The sequence below is a fragment of the Leucopleurus acutus genome (genome assembly GCF_964270905.1).
Source record: "Leucopleurus acutus genome assembly, chromosome: 7".
NCBI classification, from domain to species: Eukaryota; Metazoa; Chordata; class Mammalia; order Artiodactyla; family Delphinidae; genus Leucopleurus; species Leucopleurus acutus.
The window spans coordinates 24274692-24301252 of record NC_139150.1 but is presented as its reverse complement, the minus strand read 5'-3'; the positions used below and the strand labels follow the sequence as shown (position 1 = coordinate 24301252).

The following is a 26561-nucleotide window of genomic DNA, read 5'->3' as shown; positions in this document are numbered from 1 at the left end:
GCATATGAAGATGCAGAACAGGGAGGCAAATAATTTCAGGGTTAACTTTAACTCTCTTTCCAACAGCCTTGCTATCATTGGATAAACTGATCTCAAGGTCAAATAGTCCTTCGCAGCCTTCCCTATCCTTTAAAAGGGAAACCAGTGCGTTTTAAACATACCTTCTAACCAAACGGAATGACTCACTTACCCGCATGTTCCTCATCATTCCACATTCCCACTTTCTCTGTACACATCTTCTCTTCCCCTCTAGCCTGCAAATCCCTTGGGGGCAAGATCCCTGTCTCACGGAGTACCATGGTTTTGAAACCACCTTAAAGCTGATGACTCCCAAATCTCTCTGTCCATTCTTGACCTAACCTGACCCCACTCCTGTTCATCCTACTTCGGCAAAATAAAATGCTTGATTTTCTCCCTCTAAATTCGGTGTTGTCCCTCTGTTCTCTCACTCAGTAAATGGTGTTACCATTTACCCTGTTGGTCAAGCCAAAAACCTTTTAAAACAGAAGCCAGGTCATGCCATTGTTCCTCAAAACCCTCAATGGGCTTTCCATAATTCTTGGGGAAAAAAAAAATCAAGGTTCTTCCCATGGCTCAGAGATGTCATTTGTTACCACCTTCCTTCTGAGTCACTACATTCCACCCACGCTTGTCTCCCTGTTGTTCTTCAGACACCTCCAGCCTACCCCTACACCTCACGGCCTTTGCACTTGTTCTGTCTGCCTGAAATATTCGACCCCAAGATATCCATCTAGCTCACTCTCTCAACATTCTACTCAGATGCTACCTCCTTAAAGAGGTCTTTCCTGACCACCCCCCTTCTATCACCTCTCTTCTTATCCTACAGGATTTTATCTCTCAATACTTATATATGGGCATTATATATTTAACTTTTCATTGTCTATCTGCTCCCACTTGAATGTAAGCTCCATGGGGTAGGGACTTTCTTTTGTTCACTCTTCTCCAAAACTCTTATCCCCAGGGTTTGACACACAGTAGAAACTCAATGAACATGTGATGAACATTTTATGCAGACAATCAGCAGATGCTGGTTTAATGAAAAGCTAACACAGGAAGAAGGTGATCAGTGGACCTTTTACAGTGAAATACTCTCTATGGTGTGATGTGACTTGGAATGGATACAGGTCAAACTGAACAAAATGAATCCAGAATTTCTCCCAACTTTTTAAACAGGGAAATAGCTCACTTAGAGTCAACTTGACAGAAAATTCCAAATGAAGTATTTTCTATAATTCTGCTGACTCTGTTGACAATCATCCTCTCAAGCTGAAATCCCTTCCCTGAAGAGGCTCAGGTGAAAGCACATGGGAATGCCCAAGGAAAATACGTAAAGTTGATAAAGTGATAGAATTTTCAGATTTCAAATGCAAGAATGCCCTCGGTTCTAGAGAGGCAAACAGGCTAACATGGGCGTCAGGGAATTAAGAAAGGACTCTGTAATCCACTTATCAATCTAAGCCTCCAGGTAAGCGAGGAGAATTAGAGCTAGGCCTATGTGGAGTTTCATGAGACACACAGGGCAGAAGGGTGAGTGTCAGTATATGCGTCTCTCCCTGAATGCCCTAAATCATCAGGAATATGGAGGAAGAAAAGGAAACTAACATGTACTGAGAAGCTATAATGGTCTCAGCCCCATGACAGATGCTTTCTTATGTGTTATCTCATTTAATCAATATCATTCATCCAATTCAATAATGAAGAAGCCAAAAACCTTTCCTCGCATTCAGGACAGTATAAGATATGCATCTGCTAACAGGATATTTTCACCTACTTGGGAAAACCTAAAACTTAATATTGCATCTAGTGACTATCAAAGCCCATTCTACTTTACCCCTATAATATTTAAGTTTTTTTCCACTAAGATAACCAAAACAGCTCCACAAAATGCTACTGCAGTCCTCTACTTTTCTACCACTCTCTACAGTACACATGTGCTGTGTACGTAGGTAAACATACAAACATGATGCAGTAAATCATTAAGAAAACTAGCTATCACGAACTTTTAGCCCAGAATTAAAGTATCAGCATAGGGGAACTCCCTGGCGGTCCAGTGGTTAGCACTCGGCACTGTCACTGCCAGGGCCCTGGGTTTGATTCCTCAGGGAACTAATAAGATCCCCCGAGCTGCATGGCACAGCCAAACTAATAATAATAGTAATAAAAATAAAGTATTAGCATAAAATGGAAATAAAACATACCTCTAGTTGATGAATTAAATCCTGGGAAGTTTTTATTGGCCCCTCTCCCCTGAAATAAAGTGAATTATTAAGGAGGTAAGAAAAAGTTACTGCCTGGAAATTGATTTTATATTAAAGTTTTAGAGCATTTTGTGTATTAACAGATCCCAAATTTTGAAGAATAATACTGAATAGACTAATAATATTGTAACTATTCTTAAAGCAGCTTTAACATTTAACTATTACCTCTTAAGGCACTTTTTAAAAAATTGGTAAACATTATATATGTTAATTTTATAATGTAAAGAAACTTAAAACTGAGAAGTTATATTTAAGTTTTATTTTTCTTTTTTAACCTTCTTCATTTTGCTTCATAAGTTAAAGATATGAGAGCTGATAATATGCCTTAACTAAAAGACCTTTGTTCCATAATGGAAAAATGTCAGACCAAAATCAGGACATTCTCATTTTTGATTCTAATTTCAACTCTGGCAGGAATTCAGTTGTTTCTGATGAGGCTGTCAGTTAAGTTTCAATTCTGAGTCTATAAAATAGTCAGAGCAATATTTGTGCTACCGCTCTCATCAGAAGATTAGAGAGTATCATATTGAAAACTATCAAGAAGAATTCAGACCTTTACAAGTGAAAAGTAAATTATAACAAAGAGCAACAGAATGCATTAAGATGAGCAACAGCCCAGGCATGAATCAGAGGATCTGAAATCTGGTTTACCAGTTCTGCCTTTTAATAGCTATGAGATATGAACGAAACATTCTTATTCTCTGATAAACTGTTGTAAGGATCAAATGAAATTATGACGCAGAAACTAATTTAAAAACCATAAGGCACTGGTAAGTGTGAAATTTTTAAAAACCATAATGTACTAGAAAAGCTAAAATATATAAATTTTAAAGAAATATGAGTAACTGTATATAAATGATAAAGAAATTATATAAATTGTTAAGACAACCTTACATGACAGCCTGAAGAAAAGCTATAAAATTGCCCAAGAAAACTACAAAATTGGATACTGTGAAGACTAACAAATGAGTCTCAGAAAGAAGCAATTAGATGAGGCTGGTAAACCATCATCTTAAGGGAAAACAGAAAAATTGGGGAAAAACAGGTACACCGACAGGGTGGGTAGAAAACAAAGCCAGCTTAAGATTTTACCACAATCATATTACCAGGACTTGCCAAACTGGCACGAGGTGTTATCCATTACAGAAAATCCATTTTCTTTTCCTGAACTTCAGTGGCTCCTGTCCAATAACCATATTCCAGTAAAAAGTCCCATTCCATACAGCTTTAGTTACCCCTGTTCCTCATGCTTCCTAGTCTCTGTGGGATGCATGTCACCCCTTACCAAAATCCACTATTCTGATTCAGAAATAAAAATTGCTGACCATATATAATCCTGAAATATTCTGAAATAAGAAACAAGAAACAAAAGGGGCAATAACAAACTTAAAAAATTTTCTATTGATGAATCCTTTATGTGGGAAGATTTTATATACCAAACTACATTTAGTAAGTAATAATTTATTTCTTGAGTTTCTATTCTATTTTTTTAATCTGATTTTTATCACCATGAGATAATTAGCATGATTCCATCTCAAAGGAAAGATCTTTGTTTCTACAGTTAATCTTCACATTTCAGTCACCCACACACTCAGTGTGTGGGTAAACAAAGGAATTCCATTTTACTTCCTTTTGCAGACTTGACTCATCCGATTTTTAAATGATATGAACCAAGAAAGGAGGTCAAAATTAGTTCTGGGAAAACTCAATCCCCAGAGAATCTTGCTAAGAATTAAGAACAGGGTTTCCCTGGTGGCGCAGTGGTTGAGAGTTCGCCTGCTGATGCAGGGGACGCCGGTTCGTGCCCCGGTGCCGAAAGATCCTACATGCCGCGGAGCGGCTGGGCGCGTGAGCCATGGCCGCTGAGCCTGCGCGTCCGGAGCCTGTGCTCCGCAACGGGAGAGGCCACAACATTGAGAGGTCCGCGTACAGAAAAAAGAAAAAAATAAATAAATAAATAAATAAGAACAAAGGAAGGAAACCACCAAAGGGGGGGGGTGCGGGAAAGGTCTCCAATGATGGAAAATATGGAAAGATATTAACAAGTGACTGCTAACCAGAGGCAAAATTATTCAACTATCATTTCTCCTTCACCCTCCAGAGGAATCATTTCCCTTGAAAAGGTAGAAGACATCATCAAGACAAGAATGAATGCTTCTTCCTCACTCCTAATCTTCCTTCCATATGAAGGAATCTTCACTAGCACAGCATCCCTCACTTCACTCTGCTCTCACTTATTTCACCCCATAGAAGAGGGTGGACATTTATTGATCTTTTCAGTCTTTTTGGTGACTTTGTGAAAATGAAAATAAATTAGACATGGTAGCCCTTTCTTTTCTCCTTTTTCTCTTCGTAGTAAGGGTGCCTTTGGGATATACCTAGTCTGCCAAGTATTTTAAGAGATACATTCTTCCCCTACAGGGTAAGATTTCTTAATTCTAGGGATTATTTTTAAAAGCCTATTTGCCTATGGCTATAAACCTCATTATTGAGTATCAGCTTTATCAGTATAAATGTTAGTGGACCCATCTGCCTATTCTTTTGCTTATTTTTTCATTTTGTTCAGAACTTTGGTGGGGAAAAGGGGCTATTTATTGAGCCCAAAAGCCCACACAGTTGTAGAGATCCCAATTACTTTAACTGAGCTTAAGACTCCAGTCCAAATGGATTACATTCCAGATTACTGAAATAATATGCAGATGTGAACGAATGCTGGTTATAATTTCAAAATCAAAATGAGTAGGAGAGAAGCCATAACACTGGAGATATCAAATATCTTCTAGTTTCTAAAAATGAAAAAGATAGATATCAGAAAACCAAAAGCTCGAAGTTATTCCTTGAGAAAATTCTAGAACAGGTCATTGACCAGAAAACAGATAAAATTTTTAGCAACATGGAAATACTGTACCATATGTATAGTCTTCCAATATTATAATGGAAGACAAATGTGAGCGACATGGACTTCATTGAGGCGTTTGACCAACAGTCTTGTAAGGTGAACAAGACAGAGAATGTAGGTCAGGTAAATGTAAAGTTAGGGGAATTCTCTGCTATATAATGAATACTGATCCATGGAGGTTTGGCACCCTATTGAGGTGGTAGACCTCATGGCTCTATTCTTTGATCTGTATATAATCCGTCACTGTGTAAAGATTTAAAAGGCATGTTTTCTTTTCTTTTTTATGTCTTTATTGGAGTATAATTGCTTTACAATGTGTGTTAGTTTCTGCTGTATAACAAAGTGAATCAGCTATACGTAAACATATATCCCCAAATCCCCTCCCTCTTGCACCTCCCCCTCCCACCCTCCCTATCCCACCCCTCTAGGTGGACACAAAGCACCGAGCTCATCTCCCTGTGCTATGAGGCTGCTTCCCACTAGCCATCCATTTTACATTTGGTAGTGTATATATAAAAGGCATGTTTTCTAAACTTACTGATGCTGGCTGGGAGAGACACTGATATATGGGATGACAAAAAGCAGAAAGCAAAATTATTTCAAAATTATGGAAGGAACCGTACACAAACCTAGAAAAGGATCTCTTCTAAATCTAAATCCTAGTTAAATGAATGTCTTCTTGTTGCATTCACTTAATTGTCCTAAGAACTACTTATAGGCTTTTTATCATATATTTGAAACCGACTTTAACCTATCAATGTAACATGGCACTTTTTCTTTACACCAGATATCATTAAATTCATTTTAAAAGATTAAGATGTAACTACACTTACCTAGTAAATAAATACAGAGAATAGGCCATACTGGACATGTTCCGTCCGTATCGAACAACCTCGTTCTCCTGATCCTCCCACTTCTCAATCTCACAGTTGGCATCAGAGGTGAGCAAACCCAGCTTGAGTCCAAGCTTTGCTATCTTGGCTTGCTCCTACAAAACATGCATTTTAATCACAACAATGTAGTCATTAATTACGTAAAAGGAAAATTAAAAGTAAGACTACTGCAAAGAAAAAGGTCTTGCCTCAGAGTCAGGCTTGTCTGGCTTTAATGATTTCAGGTTTGCGTTATTCTTCTGTGACAAGAAAAAGATTAGGGCATCTTAAAAATAGGTAGAGTTAATTGTGAAGAAATGCAATAGTCATAGAAAGCATAACAAAGTACCTGTAATAAAATTTTAATATAAAAATTTTCAGAACATACTGAAACTATATTAAACTGTTTAAGTAAAAACAAACAACTACAGCTGACCCTTGAACAACGTGGGGCTTAAGGGCATTGACTCTCCGCCCGCAGCCGAAAATCTAAGTACAACTTACAGTCAGCCCTCCGTATCCGCAGTTCCCCTGTGTCTGTGGTTCTGCATCTGCGGATTCAACCAACCCCAGATGGTGTAGCACTGTAGTATGTACTACTGAAAAAAATGCACAAAAGAGTGGACCCCAAAGTTCAAACCCATGCTGTTCAAGGGTCAACTGTAATTGCAAATACTCTACTAATATGTGCGTTCAGCTTTGAAGAAGTAGTTAGTTAGAAATCTGGAGTTAGGAAAAGCAGATCTGTGTCCCAGAAACACTTAAAGACTTCTGCAGTCTTTTCATAGTCCAATTATTACACCCCCAAACCTCCCTGGCCCCTCTGTTAAATTATTCTTAGGAAATGATGTAATAAAATTAATCACTATATGTAGCTTTCAATATATTCCTAATGTTATGACTCTGGAATTCAATTCCTTTAACAAGTATGCCTTTTTGAGGGCTAAATTTCAGTACCCTAGTTTCACTGACATCCAGATTTCTAATCCTATATGCCAGGTTATATAGGAGATTATACTTAGAATTTACGATTTAATATTTGAACCAGCATGTTTGATGGCCCCTATATTTGAAACAGCAAGTTTCTTTCTACATAGGCTATTTAGAAATCAGAATATATTTCCCCTAGGGGAGAAGAAAACTTTGTACACTGGTTAGGTTACCAGACTGGCCCACAGATGCTTACTTACTTGTAGAAACCACTACCAATAGCAATGTTTCTTTGAAAAATATATCCAGAAGTTCTCTGGAGATGGCAGCCCAAGTTGGGCGGCATTCCTCTCATTCTGAGGTCTGGTGGGAACTCCCCTAGCTGGGGCAGGAGTTCCAGAACAGCTGGGCTAGTAGGGCCAGGAGATGCAGGGAGCCATTTATTTTTTTAAAGGAAACATTTATTTAAACCATCCACACACACACATGCACACACACACACACACACACACACCCCACAGAGTATATATTCACACACATGTACACAAAATACAGATTATGATAAAACAAAACACGCATGTGCCCACTTAGCTTAAGAAGATAATAGCTTTGAGGTATATGTGTACTTCTCCGTTTTTTGTTTCCCTTATTATTACCATGACTTATTGCTTCTGACCAGCTATTCTGTCACCAGTTTAACTGCAGAATAGAAGAGCCGCAACTTTTTCTCGTTTTTCTATCCCATCGTTTATATTTGTTCATTTAACACTGCCCTTTTCAAATTTTCTAATCCTGTTTACTATAGAAGAAATAGGAGAAGGTAAAGGACAGAAAATAAATACAGGGAATCTATAAAGAGGCATGGACACACACACACACACAGGCTGCCTCTTAGGTTCATTAGAAAATAAACAGAGATGACCGATGATCTCTTCGGTTCCTCCTTGTATAGTCACATCATCTGCGTCTTCTTCCTTAGTCTAGCACAAAGCAACTTATAAAGCATTTAAGAAAGTTAAGAATACCCTAGAGGTTTTTAGGTTTTATTTTATTTAGAATCTTACAACCCCATCTTATTCTTTTAAGTTTAGTTGTGTTTTCGTTATTTTTACTTTTACAAATTATTATTATCAAAGTGTTTAATGAAGACCAAAAGGGAATTGCCTGAAAAGGTACAGAAACCATCTTAATAATGTAACCAAGCCTGCCATCTAGTGGGCACTATTTTGCAATGCAGCCAAGATGCATCAGCTTCAACTGTGTAAAGCTAATAAATAAAGCATTTCAAGCCTCTAAATATAAACAGAATGGTTTATTTTCATCAAGAAAATTAAGAAAGTTATTAGTTTGCACAAAATTATTCCAACATGACCTTGTGAATTAGACCCAAGATATGAAGAACAAAAAGACCTCTGACTTCAGATTACAGCTTATTAATCATAACATCTGTTACGTATTCCCTCAATCCCTCAAATCTAACACAAATAACCAAACTGTGGGCTACATCTAGACTGCTACTCAGAATAACAATTCTGAACAGTCAACATTTAATATCCTAACTTTTTTTTGTCATGTCAATCATTGGAAGTTGTGGGGGGAGCAATAGGCAACAAGAGCATAATTTGAATTCTGAATAAAAACATTCTCAAGTGTACAAATACAAAGGTTTTCTACTTACCATTGGCTTTGGAAGTGAAAGGTAGCCATACTTCTCTCCTACAAATAACATATATAACTTAAAACAAATTTTCTACTATTCACATTTAATTTTTAAAATATTATTAAATAAACAGAAATGTTAGCACATTAGTTTTGATAATTTAGTCTATTAATTACATGTGACTGAGAAATAAAATTGTAATTTGGTTGGAGAACATGAAAAAAAAATATCTGGTACAGACTTTGACGTACAGAATTGTTTTTGAAGCACTGTCTTCACAGGGGTATTATAAGTTTAATACTCCCTAAATCCTTTGTTTAATACTCCCTAAATCAACATGACACTTGTGCCATCTTTACTCCTGAGTTTACACCTCCAGATAAATTAAGTCCAGAATTAAGTTCAAAGGCCCTCTCAGCCCATGAGGATAGCAAAATAATCTCATGACAACCTAACTGCTGTACATTTTCAATCTCCAGAGCTTTTCTGCATCTCTACAAAATAAAGCTAACCCCCCAAGGACAGGAAAGCCTCATTATTTCACTGAAGGTGTGCAATATTATGCCTCATTAGAAGTTCTTATAATTAGCTTTTTTGGTTCTGAAAGGGGCTTTATATGGCATGATCCATCAGAAAAAAATTCATGTCCCCAGACCCACTTAAAATGAATCCCTAACCACTAAAGGCTAGGCAGATTATTAACTAACCTCAGGAGTAGGACTGGGGTATTTTCGAATTTGGATTAGACCAAACCCAGTTGTTATCCTCAAACTCTCCCTTACCTCTACATTCAATTAATCATCAAATCATACTAATATTACTTATAAAATTCTTCAATCAGTCCTCTTATCTTCATTTCCACTATCATGGCCCCATCATCTCTTGTCTGGATGGATCACTCCCTTGTTCCCGACTCATACATCCCCCAAGTAAGCTCATGTTTATCCACAAGCATGTTCCTCTTCCTGTTCGCCCCATTTCAGTGAACAGCACCTCATGCGTCCAGTCTGCCAAGCAATAAAGTAGGTGCAGAGCTATGGAACCTGGTACATCCCTATAAACTGAAGCTTAGTCCAATTAACTTCAAGATGGTTCAAATATAACAAAGGAAATTCAGCTTCCTTAAATAAGGGATAGAATCTGCAGGCCATGAGAGAAAGCTTCTTTTTGACGTTTATTTGTCTAAGATAATCTCAAATTCTAAATGTTGATACATACTTGTCACTAAGGAAAGGTGGAGTCTTTTTGATCTAGGTCCCTTCTAATACAAAGGCCATGGCCTCCCTGAAGGCAGAACTGGATGAAGGCAGAAAGGGAGGAAGACAAATATTGATTTTTGAGTTCTTTAAACAATCCCAGGAGGCCCTATTATGAAATCGAAGGGTCTCCGGGTAAGGGGACAATAACCTAGCTCTCAGACGGACTTCAAATATGCGAACACTAAAGGCTCTTTTTCATTGCTTAGCATGTTGTTTGCTACTTAATTGTTTGGCTAACTGATACTTGCAAACGTATCTAAGTTTCCTAGTCAGGAGAGTCAAGATATGCAGAGCAGAACTAAAGTGGCTAAAATAGAGCAAAGGTTTTCCAGTAATAGTTATAATATGAGTTATACCAGTAGCAAAGAGAAACCAGAATCTGAAGAATATACTCTGTCCTTTGCAGTGGGCAGGTGCGAGGAAACAGGCAGCCCCGTCCTAATAACCATACAGAACAGGAAGAGCAGCACTGTGCCACTGGACTCAGTTCAGTCAACGGTGGCTGACTCAGAGTTGGGCTTCTTGGCGGAAAAGCTATTCTTATGAGCTTCATGATAACAGTCAGGAAAAAAAAAAAAAGCAATAAAAGAAATGAAGCAACTCTATCTCAATTAACCCCACATAAGTAAGGATGCCTCTGAACAGCAAGATACTACCAGTTAAACAATGGGTGTCCCATTGATCAAAGGCAGCAGTGTCCCACCTAAAGAGGAACTTCTGTTCAGCACTTAGGAAGTTAAGATAACCCTGATTTGTGGGGGACAGGTTACTCAAACCTAAAGAAGAGATCATTTACATAATATCCAGTTTGAAAGTAAAAGAAACCACAGTGACCACACAGGCCAAAAATAAGTATAGGATTTTCCTGTTTCAATTCTGGTCTATCTGTAGGGGACGCTAGTCTAGCGCTCAGAAAGACCAGGAAGCTTCTTCTCTTCATTTCTTAAACAAGTCTTATGGCAAAGTGATCATTCTTCTTTAAATATGGATCAATCATATCAATTTACCTTTTAATATATAAAACTTGCCTCACATAAAAACCCATGCAGCGGGGCTTCCCTGGTGGTGCAGTGGTTAAGAATCCGCCTGCCAATGCAGGGGAGATGGGTTTGATCCCTGGTCCGGGAAGATCCCACATGCCGCGGAGCAACTAAGCCTGTGCGCCACAACTACTGAGCCGGCACTCTAAGGCCCACGAGCCACAACCACTGAGCCTGTGCCACAACTACTGAAGCGTGCGCACCTAGAGCCCGTGCTCCGCAACAAGAGAAGCCACGGCAATGAGAAGCCCGCGCACCGCAATGAAGAGTGGCCCCCGCTAGCTGCAACTAGAGAAAACCCGCACACAGCAACGAAGACCCAACACAGCCAAAAGTAAATAAATAAATTTATAAAATAAAAAAACATGCAGCTGTAAGTACTTTATCAAAGCATCAAAATGATATGCCATTCAGACTAGCTATCACAGAAATCTTTAAATGCAGAAGCATGGTAAGCATTTATTACACATTACAAATTATGTAATATCTACAAAGTCTACCATTCCCTGATTTTTAAGCAAATCAGCAATTACCCTAAATGGGTGTTTTTTAAAAAATGAAATGTTTAGATGTTCATAATCAGTAAAAATAAATGTGTAATTTGATGTTATTATGACTTTAAATGACATCTTAATTTAAAAAACAAACATGCTTGACACTAACAGAAGCCATTAGAAAGGAAATACATAAAAACACATGAACATAGATAACTGGATACACAGTACAATGGGAAATAAACAAAACTCCAAGTTGATGTTAAAATAAAGAGTAAAAATTATGCCTTCTGTACACTGTATGGTGCTATTCTACATGTTGTAGAAATACCAATGAACTTACCCACCAAAGGAAATATTCCAAGATTACGTAGTCATCAAGGAAAGAGATTCCATCCAAGTGGAAGGAAAGCAATTCGAAAATCAAATAACTACATTCATTTCATTATGAAGTTAGTAGAATTACATCAGAGAATTATTGTATTACAGAAGAGCATTTGTACTAAAACTAAAAAACAATTTATAAGAAATATAAAAATGACAATTTCAGTAAGAAAACTAGATTGTTAATATTAATTCAAAGGAATCTACTATACTGTTGTACAACAAATTTTATTGCTTTGATACTAAAATGAAGGACAAATAATATTTTTATAATTTTTTGTGGAAGATACTTTACTATAAAAATAACCCAGTTGGGTTATAACAAGTTATTCATTTTGCATCTGAGGTTTGACATTAAAAAACCAATAGTTACATTAAAATACTAACATATTTCAATATATAGACAGTTTCTCACCTCGTCTTCCTTCAAACACATCATTGATTTCTCTCAGCAGTGTTAACATGTCACTAATTTGGGATTCCCAGGCTTCACAGAATACATCTAGATTTTCTTTAGCAATTTTACTAGATGGATGCAATGTCAAAGTTTCAGCAGCAGAAATTATCTAAAGAAACAATATACACAGGTGTGAGTTTCAAAATCTTACCTCTCAGAATCATACTGGAAATCAAACTTAAGCCTGTACTGTTCATATCACTCAATAACACAACTACAAAGCAATTTCCACACATAAGCCCCATGTTGGGCAGTATGGACATACAAAACTTACTGTTTCTTATAATCTTATCTACAGATAAATAGTAGGCATTATTATATATAAGCCTATATTCAGGGAGCAATTATCTTTATTCAAGGAAAGTTCTGTTTCAACAAAGTTATTTCCATAGCATAATTCAGAGTTATACTCTGACTACAAAGAGTGTACCGTATACTGCAGAAGAAGAGATGGTGTAGTAGTGGTAGTATTAGTAACAGTGGTAGTAATGGTGGCAGTAGTGGTGGTAGCAGTAGTCATAGTGATGATAGTAGTAGTGATGGTAGTAACAGTATTGGCATTAGTACTGGTACTGGTAGTAGTAGCGGTAGTAGTTGTAGAGGTAGCAGAATCGGTATTAGTACTGGTAGTGGTAGTGGTAGTGGTAGTGGTGGTGGTAGTAGTGGTAACATACGCATACACCTATGAGGACACAGTAGATATATCCTTGAGGTACTGTGATAGATGCTTGATATACATTAGTATTAATCCTCAAAAACACAAACAAAGTACGGTCCTTCTCAATAAGCAGTGTTCCCATTTTACAGCTGGAGAAACTAAGACTCAAAGGTACCAAGTAACTAATATATGACTCTTCATTCACCTGCTGTATGCCCAGCACTGTACCCATGTTCCAGGTGCTGGGGAAACAGTTGTTTCATTCGAAACAAATAAATGTTCCTCTCTTCATGGGGCTCATATTATAATGTGGGGAGACAGGTAATTAAAAACATGTAAGTAAATTATGAAATATCTTAGATGATGAATGATATGTACAAAAACAAAGGGTAAGGAGGATGGAGGGTGTTAGGCAGTTACAGTATTTTAAGTTAGGTGGTCACTTGCAAAGGTGGCATGTAAGCAAAGAACTGAAGAAGGTGAGGGAGTCACAGGGAAACCTAGGGAAAGTCGTTTGGGAATAAGGTGGGAACATTTCTGATACATTTTAACAACAGCCAGTAGGTCAGTGTGACTGGACTGACATCAAAAAAAAGGAAGGTCACCAATGGCCACGTGATGGAGAAACACACACAGTAAAGATGGACTTTACTCTGAGTGAGATAGGAAGTCACTGAAGAGGTTTCAGAAACTAATATGTAATGGAAAAGAATATGAGAAAGAAAAACTAACTAACTAACTAAATATATATATATAAACGGAATCACTTTGCTGTACACTAGAAAACTAACACAACATTGTAAATCAACTATACTTCAATTTAAAAATAAAGAAAAGAAACTGCTATGGTCAGAGTCAGGCTGCCTTTGAGAGAATTAGACCTAGGCGCTCCTCCTGGGTGAGCATAGTCCCACAGGCACAGGCTTGACAAGCAGGTGGCAGCTTTCAGAGTAGAACAAGGTTCCCCATCTTCAGGGAAGGTGGGCAAATGGCTCGCCATGGACTACAAGCTAGATGCAGCAGTGTCGCCTTCTCAACCAGGAGCCACTGTACAGTGTGGAAACTGTTCCACTGTGCCCTGGATATGCTGTAACATTGTAAAGGAAATATAAAAATGACATTGCTAAAGCAGAGGTATCCAGAAGTAATATAAATTCTCCTAGAGGCATGCTCTGTTTTCTTAAATTATCCCTTTGTGAGACAGATAGTCAAGACTAGGAATAAAAGCTGAAGCTATGGGAATAGAAAAAGCTTCTCAAGTTACAGAAATTGACAGCAGGCTCTATCTATCACCATCCTGGAAAAGAAAATATACTTTTCCTAATATCCCTGCTGCAATGAAAACAGTAAGCAGAGAATTACAACCAAATAGCAAGTAGGGCCTGAGGATATAGCAAGCAGGGCCTGAGGATAACAAGAGCTGATTGTATATGGCAGGAGAGTCAAACTTTAGCTCTACTGAAATACATTTATGGCCAAGGCAAGTAGTATGACTCCCAAATGGACAAGTAAATATTGAAGCCTTGGTTTCTCCCAATAAACAGAGATCCTCTGGTTATAATAAAATGCTCAGCCGATGGTCACTGCTGAGGGTCACTCAGATAGTTCCTGTTTCCGTGAGAAGCTTTTGATACTGTTCTCCACAGGGAGTATAAACATCCTTCCAGCATCCAACTTGGGTCTGCTAAAGGGCACACACCACCTTTGTCTCTAAGTTGCTTTTGCTGTTCTCAACTATAAATCCAGGAGCTCGACATCTACCATCCAATAATGCAATAAGGAGTAAGTCCTTTTGGCTGCCATGATGAATGAAACAAATACACCTGGTAAATTGTATTTCAGAGCTTAGACCTAAAAGGGAAAGGAACTTCTGTCCCTCCCTTTTTCCCTTAATTTGACAGACAGTATTAAATACGATATCAATTGTTAAAATGCTTTTGAAAATTATAAAAACGAAGTAATATTATAGAGAATTCAGAAAAAATAACTCACAATTCTCCCTAACAAGCAGAACTTTCATTTCTGCACATTCTTAAGTCATTTTCTTATATATGTACATTTTATATAGTAGCAATTATAGCATATAAACAAATCTGTATCCTGCTTTTGTCACCTAACATTTTAATGAAACATTTTTTGATGTTGCTAATTTTAGTTATCAAAATTATTACTATAACATCATAATATATTATTTGCCTAACTTAAGATTGTTACTTTGCTTCCAACTGAATCTTATTATAAGTAATGTAACAAGTATTGTTTTTATTTTTCTTTTAATCTCCTTATGTCCTTAGGAATTATTGGGTCAAAACATGTGAGTATTTTTATGGCTTATCACATAATGATAACTTAGTTTTCAAACATGTTATAACGACCTGTATTGTAAACGGCTTCAATTAAATAGATATAAACTAGGGCATCAATTAAATGGGCCAATCTCTAATTTGTCAGATGACCAGATAATCCAATGGAATGTTCTGGCACACTACCAACAAAAATTCCATTACCTTCATTTCGCTCAGTAGATTTGGCCCGTAGTTATGCAAAACCATTTGTGTCTTCCTTGTGCACAATTTGTTATGACACTCAGATAAAACATAATATGGAAGGAACGATCTGCTGTTGATCATACCTGCTGGCCAGTCACCTGAAATGTCTCCTCTGCATGTATACAGGTTATTTCAAGAGGTTCTGTCCCAGACACATGTCTCAACAATCGACAGGTCTACAAAAAACCATTTCTACAGTTCAACTTTCTCATTCTTCACAATACATAGCATCATTTTATAATTAACAAAGAAAATAAAACATTAAAACCTATAAAAATAAATTTGTACATTAATAAGATTATTATAATATTGCATTGGTTACCAATGGATTCTCTAGGAGCAAAGCAGGAACAAATACGGGTTTATTAGCATATACCCTACTGTTTCTACTTCCTATCTGATCATGGCAAGGTGGTCACAGAATATTAGAATCAAGAGGAATCCTGAAAGGACCTTGTAGTGCCCACATATTTCACGTATGAGGAAACGTGGCTCAGAGAAGGACTTATCCAAGGTCTCTCAGCTAAACTATGTCAGTTACCACAAGCTACACATTCTTTCTGCCAACAAATAACACTTCTCCCTGTCAATTAACACACCTGTTACTGGAGATAACACTGGATTAGGCAAGACTGATATAATGAGTAAAGAGCCTGTATCAGTGAAAATTTTTGAAAATAATTTTTCAATAATTTCTTGAGGCTTAAAACAGAAAATTAGGGAAAAAATTTTTTTTCACTTTTTAAAAAGATTTGCTGCAGGATTCCTATAATTAGCAAGTTTGCCTGCAGTCATAATACTTGATTTATAAACAAAACAGCATCAGATCTATTTTAAAAAGGAGATGTATCTACAGTCATATTAAGAATGCTCCCTAGTAGTTTTCAGATGTAAACAAATAAAGGAGAGGAAGCTAAGCTTAGTCTAAAAGTTCCTTCTAACCATTAGTATGTGAGATTCAGTGAGCATGGGACATTAGATAATATGAACACAGCTAGATGGTTCATATCTGTGCATTAATATACATGTCGGCTGGGACGTACCTCATATATACAAGGGGATATATTCTTCACGTGCACATGGGTTAAGTATACATTTCTTTACTAGCAGATGTCTGACATTCTCAATAGGTAGAAGGCTTACAATATCAATCAATAATTGGAATGATAACAAAAGGGGCAGGTTATGCATCAGTAACACATAACAAAGATTTGGGCAGAACAGGAGAGATTCCGAGAAGGAATACTGTGCTGAATGTCTTCTCTTTGTCCCTCCATATCCACTCTTTTTCCTTCTTGGGAGACTGACCTATGTGGTCTACAGCTGTTTGGCCAATGGGAAGCCCCAGCAATACAGCAGCAGGGATTTGGAGGGTAAGGGCCTTTATTCTCATGCTCTTTCCCTGCAGGCTGCCGTGGGCTGTCTCTGTGTCTAGTCCTGAAACCACAACTACTCAAGGCTCTCTGAAGGACTCTGTGCCCTTCCAGTTTCCAGAAACCACTCACTCCCCCCGTTAATTTGGTTGTAGGAGTAGTACCAGCTCTGCTGTCACTAACCCCAATTCCTGTACTCTCATGGTTTCCCCACATCCTATCCATGCAATTGTAAATGGCTCCTTTATTAAACCCTCTTAAGATTAACCTAATTTGAACGTGCCATCTCTTTCCTGCTGAGACTCAAAAGATTCAAATACAAACAGGGTCATACGATGTATCTCCACTGCTCTACTCCAAGATCTAATCTCTTTGATGGAATAAGGAAGGAGGTTAAGAAGGGCATTTGTGGGTTCTAGCATTTTTTATTGTTTTGTTTTAGAGGACAAATTGTTTTAAGAACAGATAAACATGATATTTTTAAAATTCCAAAGGCAAGAGAGAAAACCCTCTTATGAGTAAACCAAAAACTGTATTTGTGTTAATATTACCTGAGGATAGTACAGCTTTCATTAAACTACAGTTTCTTTAACAAGCAACCTATTGCTCACCTCAACAAGCCGCTCTTTCTGTTCAGAGAGTTTGCAGGCATATTCAGCCAAACCTTCTAAATTTCCTTCTACTCCAGTAAGTTTTAATGCTTTGAGAACCACATGATCAGCGTGGTATTTTACCAGATCTGCTGCCAGCTGAACTGCTGTACTATGAAGCTGCAGATGTGGGGAGTGAAGGGTAATGAAAAAAAGACAACAAACAATAAGGTTTTGTGACCAAAAACCTCATGAGTACTTTAAAAACTAAAGAGTAGCAACCTCATATCAGTCCCACTTGATCTGCTGAAGGGTGTATATATATATATATATATATATATGTATATATAAAATATATATTCAACAAGTTTTATTAAATACCTACATTATCACAGGAACTGAACTAAAGGCTGGACATACATGACAAGTAGGACACAACCCCTTCCCTCGGGGGCTCAGTTTATATTGCTATCCACAGCTTTTCTGTCTAACTCTTGGGTCACAGGAGAAATGATGGATAAAAGGATAATGAAAACCTCAAGGTTTTATTTAACTTTAGGTGGAATGGATTTTAAGCATTGCTCACTCTCACTGAACATCTTTGCATACTATTTAACTCCAAAATCTTTTCTTCTCCTTATCCTGCCTTTTTAAAAAAATGTTATGACAGGTTATTTTGGGGTTCACCAGAAAGAGATCATTTTTAATAACATTGTCCTAAGGAAAATCTGATTTTTAATTAAGCCTATTTGAATGAAGTGATTCTTTTTTTCCTGGAAGTAATCCAATGTCCATTCAAATTGCAGGACTTTGTACAAAATTAACAATAGGGTAGTCCACATTCACCAAATCAAGTGAGAATAATTACAGTCAGAAACAAAGACATTAAAATGCATTTTCCTTTGGAAATTAAATGCACATAAGAATTCAAAAGATTTTGTTTAACCATTAGGGTCATAGAAAATAGCTAATGCCAGTCTTTTATTTTACAAACTATGAAACAGGTCCCTAGAGACTGAGTGACTTGTTCAAGGTCCCGTAAATCTTACAAATGGTTCTGGAGACTACTTACAAACTCCAAGGCAAGAAGGGTGAATAAACATGAAATTCCTGCTCTGTGCAAGGTACTGTAAGTAGCTTTACAGACATTATCTCCCTTAATCCTTATAAAAATTCTTCTAGGTTGATGTTATTATACCCATTTCAGAGGTAAGGAAAATGAAGCTTATGGAAAGCCACTCAGGCTATCACCAAACGATTTTATGTTCAACTGATAGTCACAGTCTTAACAATAGTTTAGTTTAAATTGAATAGGCTGGAAAAAATGAGTAGGCTTTTTTTAAACCATAGAAGACCATATCCTTCTAATGTTTAATAGGACGTTAAAATGAAGGTTTCAACAGAGGTCAATAAAACATCACCAGATAATTTATATATGAAACTCTCCCAAACCAATGCATTCTCTTGAGCCCTTGACTCTCTTAAAAATATAAAAGAACAAAGAAATCAGAGAGAACAGAGAAGAAAGGTTTTTGTGAGGAGGGTCTTTCTGGTGCTTGCTGTGAGTCCCCTCCCAGGCACACCCCAAAATGGAGGGAGCAAAGTGGCACAGAAGTTACAAAGTAAGGGGCTGGTCAGGGGAGGCACCAGGAAAGCCTCTGAAGAGCACTCAAGTATTCACGACAGAGAACGTCAGCTTTAAACATCTTCGAGCCCAGTGCATCTCATAAGGGCACCGGTCACTAAGAACTCCCCACTTCCTCTCTTCTCTCCCTGTGCCACAACCTGGCAAAGATCTGGAACAGAAGCTAGATAATAGGAGATGAAGGGCCTGAAAGAGAGACAAGAGACCACACTTCCCCCAAAAGCCCTAGGCGGGCTAGAGGAGTGGGGAACAGGAGCAAAGCCCTACAATTGAATGAATCAAAATACTGATTAATAGGGCTTCCCTGGTGGCGCAGTGGTTGAGAGTCCGCCTGCTGATGCAGGGGACATGGGTTCGTGCCCCGGTCCGGGAAGATCCCACATGCCGCGGAGCGGCTGGGCCAATGAGCTATGGCCACTGAGCCTGTGTGTCCGGAGCCTGTGCATCCGGAGCCCGTGCTCCGCAACGGGAGAGGCCACAACAGTGAGAGGCCCACGTACCGCAAAAAAAAAAAAAAAAAAAAAAAAAAAAAATACTGATTAATATATTGGAATGAACATTCTCATTTTTGAACTGAGTTTGTGTTTTACGACCTAAAGCAGGGATTGGTGAACATTTTCTGTAGAGGGCCAGAGAGTAAATATTTTGGGATTTTCAGGCCACATAGTCGCAACTACACAACTCAAATGGGCAGAACTGTGTCCCCCCAAAAAACTTTATTTATAAAAACAGCCTGGCTGTAGTTCACAAAGCCCTGACTTAAAGTGACTTTCAATTACCTAAGAGTGACCAAATAAGTCATTAGATGATAAAGTTTTCATCCAGGGAACAGGGAAATCTTCACAGCCAAAAGAACATTTTAAAATATCAACTTTATTAAGGTATAATTTATATACAACAAAATGTACCAAGGGTACAGTTTGATGAGTTTTGACAAACATTTACACCCAAGTAACTACCACCATAATCAATATTTACGACACTTCCATTAGCACAAAAAGTTCTCCCATGCCCCTTTGTAGTAAGTATCCCCCCTTTTGACCCCAGCAGTCACTGACCTGGTTTCTGTCACTATAAATCAGTTTGGCCTTTTTAAGAATTTTTTCTAAATAGAATTACACACACACACTTTTGTGTCTGACTTCTTTCACTCAGTGTAACGTTTAAGCAATTCATCCATGTTATTGCCCGTATCGATAGTGTTCTTTTTTATTGCTGAATAGCATTTGATATAGTTATACCAAAATTCATTTATTGATTCCCCTGTTGATGGATATTTATTTATTTATTTATTTGACCATACTGTACCACTTGCAGGATCTCAGTTCCCCAACCAGGGATTGAACCCATGCTCTTGGCAGTGAAAGCGTGAAGTCCTAACCACTGGACCACCAGGGAATTCCCTGGAAATTTAGATTGTTTCCAGTTTCGGGCTGTTATAAACATTTGTGTACAAGCTTTGAGAATGATGGCACTAATAAAACAGTGGCTTCAAAATAACTAGGTCAAAGGAAAACTTTGCAAACATTTTCTGGGCACAGGAACATACTAATGCTAAGGCATTTTATATATACCATACAACACGACAACTTGCAAAGAATTAAAAGAGGCTAGATTTCAAACTATACTTACTTCTTTCTTAAGTTCATTGAGGCTGTGACTGATTTTCAATATAGCGAGTTCCAGTTCTTCATCGATGCTCCTTGTTTTCTTTCTTTGCTAAAAAGTTTTCAAAGTACATGTGAAGAGTTATCTTTTTCATCTTGTAATTCCAATTTTACTCAAACTACAAACATAATAAATTTTTAATATCATCTGTGAACTATAAGAAAAGTAGGGCTTCCCTGGTGGCGCAGTGGTTGAGAATCTGCCTGCTAATGCAGGGGACACGGGTTCGAGTCCTGGTCTGGGAGGATCCCACATGCCGCAGAGCAACTAGGCCTGTGAGCCACAACTACTGAGCCTGCACGTCTGGAGCCTGTGCTCCGCAACAAGAGAGGCCGTGATAGTGAGAGGCCTGCACACCGTGATGAAGAGTGGCCCCCGCTTGCCACAGCTAAAGAAAGCCCTCGCACAGAAACCAAGACCCAAGACAGCAAAAATAAATTAATTAATAAACTCAATTTGTTTAGTTAAAAAAAAAAGTAGATTTTTTAAATTCATCTGTTTATGGTTAGAGTGGAAAAGAGAATTTTTATTTAGTTACATTTTTCTACTCTAAACAGGTGAATTTTTTAAATCTAATTTTCTTTAATAAATTTATCATGTCTAAAACTAATCTGTTTTACCTTCTGCCTGGAATTCTCATCTGTTCATTCTTAACCTAGATAAAAATTAAAACCCTATTCATCTTCAAGTCCTCACATAAATGTTTCTTTCTCAGAAAGGCCTTCTTAGATCACACAATTTAGATTAGACCCTCTTCTTACCCTCTCTAACCTTTTCTCTAAGTAATCATCCTAGTTTGCAATTACATACGTACTTTTGATTTTTGTTGTTGTTGTTATTTAAAGCCTATTTTCCTCACTAGGCCTTGGTAAGCTCTGTGAAGGCTGGGATCACATTTATTCTGCTCACCACTGAATGCACAATACCTGGCACAGCAAATGGAAGGTAGCAGGTATTCAATTCTTTGAATGAATAAATCAGTTAAATGTCAATCTCTTCATGAAGCTTCTTGATTCCTCTAGATAAATACAAATTCAACCTCCTTTAAACCCTCTCAACACATGATCTGTACTTTCTCTTAGGACAGTTACAAAGTTTTTTGTACTCATTTCACACCTTCCCACATTTTCTACATTGCAAAATTCTTGCAGGCAAAGATTTTATCTTATTCATCTTTAGATTTTCGGTGCCCGGCATATAAAAGGTACTCAGTGACAACTGCTGAAAAAGTGAATGAATGAACAATACATCTGACATGCAGAATCAGAGATCCGAGTGCTTGTGAAACATGTGAAAGGTGCTAACTGCAAATTTAAGTATTGATAGAACTGGATGCCCAACACAGACAGCGCTTCCTCACAGAAACTCTTTATATTGCATGTTGGGCTTAAAATTTAATTCTGAAGCAATCTACACTTCAGATTAGATATCACATAGACAATTCAAACTAAACACAAAATACTGCTTTTATCCCTGACACCATTCTACCATAGTTAAGTTTTCCTGTTAATATGAGCATTTGCAATATTGTGATGCCAAGAAAATATGAGGGAAATCTGTGATTTATACTACATTCATAAATCAATCTCTTCACAAGGAAGCAGACTGCTGGACCCTCTCAGGCACATTCACCCTTCTTCATCTTTACTGCCTAAGCTTTTGTCCATGATTTCCAGATTTGTTCTATCCATGCTGTATGTTGTAAACCATGTTAAATACTTTTTTGACATATCCTAAGCCTAAGAAATAAATAAATGGTGCCAGAGACATGTCTCAGGGCTCTACCTTTCAAATCTGTAATCCACGCTCTAGAAGAGATTGGGTGCACACCTCCTGTGTTGTACCACTTCTGTCAGTCCTTGCCACTCTTGCCCAAATAACTCCCACGTTTGAAGCGCACCAGCAGCCTGTTTAAGGCTCTTAAAGTGGCTGCCCACCAGTCTGAGACCAGGAATCTGTGCGAAAGTGAAAAATCTTTCACCTGCCAGCTGGATCTACCCTGGTCTTCATTGCATCTAAACCTCAATGAGTTTTCTAAATCCTTGTGTCTACAAATCAGCTGTCCTCAGAGTTAAGAACTGTTCACATCTGCACGGCTCCAGCAGTAAGACTCAGGTTCCAAGAACCTCTAGGCTTGGTTGAACCTCTGCTCTTCACTCTGAAGAAGCATTTTGGGGAGGAATTTTCCAGAGGTGAGTCTGGTGAAGAGTGGGGACGACAGGGTGAACTAGTGATGGTGATGGTGGCACAGAATCCAGACTGGCCAGGATGAGAAACAACAGGCCTAGAATACCGTGAGTGCTTATGGGAAGGATGCTTTGGCCAAGTAGGGGGCAGAAAAGGAATGAGACACCCTTGGCCCACTCTGGACCACATTCACACTCCTGGTGGTGACGGCGCCTGCCACAACTCTCAGGGCTCCAGGGAAAAGCTATTACAGAAGATTTACTCTGATGAAATAAAGCTCTTACAGCTTCAATCCACACAGAAATTAACTGCTGCAGTTCCATCCTGGCCTGAGCTGACAGTTCCAAGATGCGTTCCCTGTGCTCGTGGCTGGTATAGGCACAATCAGTAAAGTCCTCTGTGCGCTCCAAGAGGGCGTCCAGCATCGCAGAGAGAGTCTCTTTTGACTGAAAATAAAGATTCTCCCGAAGAGTTTCAATATTCATCTGAGAACAAAAAGGATATACATCCACATGAGTCAACATTCCCACCTAACCAGATGGGCTGTACTTTCTCCCAGGGCCCAGGAAGACGCTAGCAATTTCTTTCCCTGTCTGAAAGCTCAGGAGAAATACAGCATCCAGGGATGACTTTATTGTCCACTAACCCAGGAGGACACATTGCTCGAGAGCCACCAATGGCCGTGCGGAGCTTTATTACTATAGTCGTTAACAAAGCATTTCTATAAGATCAATGAATACTAAGGCAGAAGGAGCATTATCATGTAGCAACTGGTAGGAAAAATGAACCAGCTTCCAGGTAAAGGATTTGTATCTGACAAAATGCCAAGGCAAAGTCCTGGAAGATGTTACAGCCAAAAATGAATGTGTTGAGCCCAGGGGGAATGGTGTGGAAGGTATGGGGTATAGAAGGGACTAGGAAAGGCATCAATTTTTCCTTCATTAATTCAGCAAAACTAGTCTCCCTACATTTTGTCTTATGTCCCCAACAGTACCTCCCTGACCAAAACATTCTCTACCAGGGGACCTCAATCATCTTTCTAAAATGTACCTCTTCAGATATTGCCACCTCCCTCTAATTGGCTCAACACCTATGAAACCAAGCCCAAACTTGTACTGCATAACATAAAACCTTCCAGGGTCTTGTCTTTACATATCTTTCTAACAGTCTATCTCATCTCTCTGAGTTCCTAAACCTTCTTTCACTTCAGCCAGCCTGTGCTTAGAGTTCCCTGAATGTGTGACGAACACATGTTCACTAGTACAATTTTCTCTCTCTCTCAGCTTTCTGAGATATGCTATGTCACTTCAACCTTATTTAACCTCTAGCCCTTGAAATATGTCACAGAAACAACCTGGGCTGAGAGGCAGTAGGTGGTGATGATCATGATTGTGGGCACAATTCTTGCTCTGATAAGGATAACTTACATTTGTTTCACACTTTAAAGTCCTTTCACAACTATCATTGCAAATTAATCCTTACATATGACCCATTTTAACATGATCCCTGAAAATACCAAGATTTGGGAAGGTCGAGAGGCCACAGGGAAGTAATAGCTTCCCCTTCTCCTCCTGGCCCAAGTTATCTCCAGTAATCACTCTGTTCTATGGAGACAGGATTTTTCTTTTTTTTTTAAGCTAGGAAAGAACATGGATAAAAGTGAGGTATGGAATTGACAATGAGAACCTAAGAATTTGAGGATTTAAACAGAATTACAACATAAAAATCAGTCCACATACCATTTATGTTAAACTTTTTTATTTTCCTTTAAAGAGAATATATATATGTTTTTAAACAGCAACGTAGTAGAGTTTTTTTTTGAAAGCCACTTATTTGCATGTTTTCATAAGATCTGTTCATATATTCGAAGTAACGAATAAAGTATCCAGTTTCCCTCTACAGATGCAAAGAAGATAACCACTGACAGTGAGACTGAGTCTATTCATGATCACTTTGCTCTGCAGAATGCCTGCTGGCGAAGAGATCAGCAGCTGGAGCTGCCAGCAGCGGCCACAGGCACCATGCTGCCCTCAGTTAGCCTGGAACCAGAAATGCAGCGTCAAGAGGCCAAAGACCTGGCTCTACCCCTACTTGTTTCCTTATTATCCTTTGACCTTTGACATGTATCCCTTCAGCCTTAACAAAACGAGAGAATTAGAAAAATTATCTCTAAGATTCCTTTCAGTAATAAAAGCTCTGAAAGAATGACTGGTCCCTGTAAGCTTCTCCCCCTCAGGAGGAGATGTGGGGTAGGACAGACAGCATATAAGCAGACTCAGAGGTGTAAACTGAAAGGTCATGGACTTTGGGATCAGAAAGTCCTGGTTCTAAACAAGGGTTCTACCACATATTAGCTTTCCTCCTCAAAAATATGGGTATAGTAATATGCATCTAAAAGGGAAGTTAGAGATTAAATGAGAAAATACTTATTGAGAGAGCATGATGCCTAAAAATAAATGTTCTTTCCATTACTTTCTTCCACCCCATGTTCCTACTTAGATGGAAAGAATACCATCCCTGTCACAGCCCTGGCTACTAGAGAGGGAGGTAACCCTTAGCATATTGGAGAACTTCTCAGGGCCCTAGTTCTCCCACGTATTAAATGAGGGAGTTGTGTTAGACAATTCCCTGGGTCTTCCCGACTAGACACCACTCCTACTAAAGAGCACTGTCACCATCTCTGAGTTGTGATGAGTTCTGCCCTGAAATGGTGGGTATTCTGGAGTCAGGCTGCCAACTTTCAAATCCTAACTCTGGTACTTTCTAGCTAGCAAGTTACTTAATTTCTGTTTCTCAGTCTCAACAGTATTATGGGAATAATAATAATAGTTCTTGTGAGATTGAGATATACATACATAACACACACACACACACACACACACACACACGCACATTTAAAGCACAGAGCTGGCACAGAATAAGTGCTTGATAAATGTTAGCATGTATTATTGTTCATTTAAAATTTTCAAGCATCATTAATGCTATCACTATTACTACAGTCTCAAAGTATCTATTCTATAGCGCAAGGAAGAGCAGGGATTCCAGCAGATTCCAGATCTGCTGTCTGTAATCATCCATGATGGTATGGCATTGCTCTAGAGCTGGGAAGGGAACACTTCTAAACAGAGGACAAGAGGCTACAGCTAAACCATACAGCTAAACAGGGCCAGAACAGCTACTATAGCCCTAGACCAGTGTTCTCTGTACAAACTACCCTAAGCTTTATGTTACTGAATATTAAGTTTGTACACTGTGGCACTGTTTTAAAGACAAATATCTGCCTTTGTGAAGCATCTATTCTAAAATATTAAACAAAACTATGGATACTACATATAATGATGCTTCTTTGAAATGGCAAGAAAAAAACAAAATATTTTCTCTCTATTCTTACCTTGAATTCCTTAATTCCAGTAAAAATACTGATAGATGAAATGTCAGTCTCTCCATTTGGTTTGCATTCGGTCACAATTTCAATTACCTTATCCAATGCCACTTTCATTCTGTCAAATACTCCTTCTTTGTTTTTATGGGCTGATTCACAGTTGGGATGCCTGAGACACGTCTTTGAAACAATTGAAAATTTTTATGTTAAGATTTGGCCCATATCATAATACACA

General features: G+C 38.2%; 1 protein-coding gene across 1 annotated transcript in view; it reads right to left on the bottom strand.

The window, feature by feature from the left end:
* Nucleotides 1-26561, bottom strand: part of LOC309964120 (alpha-catulin) — a 59055-nt gene that overhangs the window by 3020 nt on the left and 29474 nt on the right. The window contains exons 6-15 of the mRNA XM_082842809.1: nt 26336-26506; nt 23229-23429; nt 20722-20808; nt 17466-17624; nt 15565-15657; nt 12233-12383; nt 8659-8696; nt 6260-6310; nt 6012-6166; nt 2220-2268 (exon numbers count right to left, since the gene is read on the bottom strand). Of these exons, the coding sequence (XP_082698935.1) occupies nt 2220-2268; nt 6012-6166; nt 6260-6310; nt 8659-8696; nt 12233-12383; nt 15565-15657; nt 17466-17624; nt 20722-20808; nt 23229-23429; nt 26336-26506 (1155 nt within the window). The remainder of the gene's footprint in view (nt 1-2219; nt 2269-6011; nt 6167-6259; nt 6311-8658; nt 8697-12232; nt 12384-15564; nt 15658-17465; nt 17625-20721; nt 20809-23228; nt 23430-26335; nt 26507-26561) is intronic.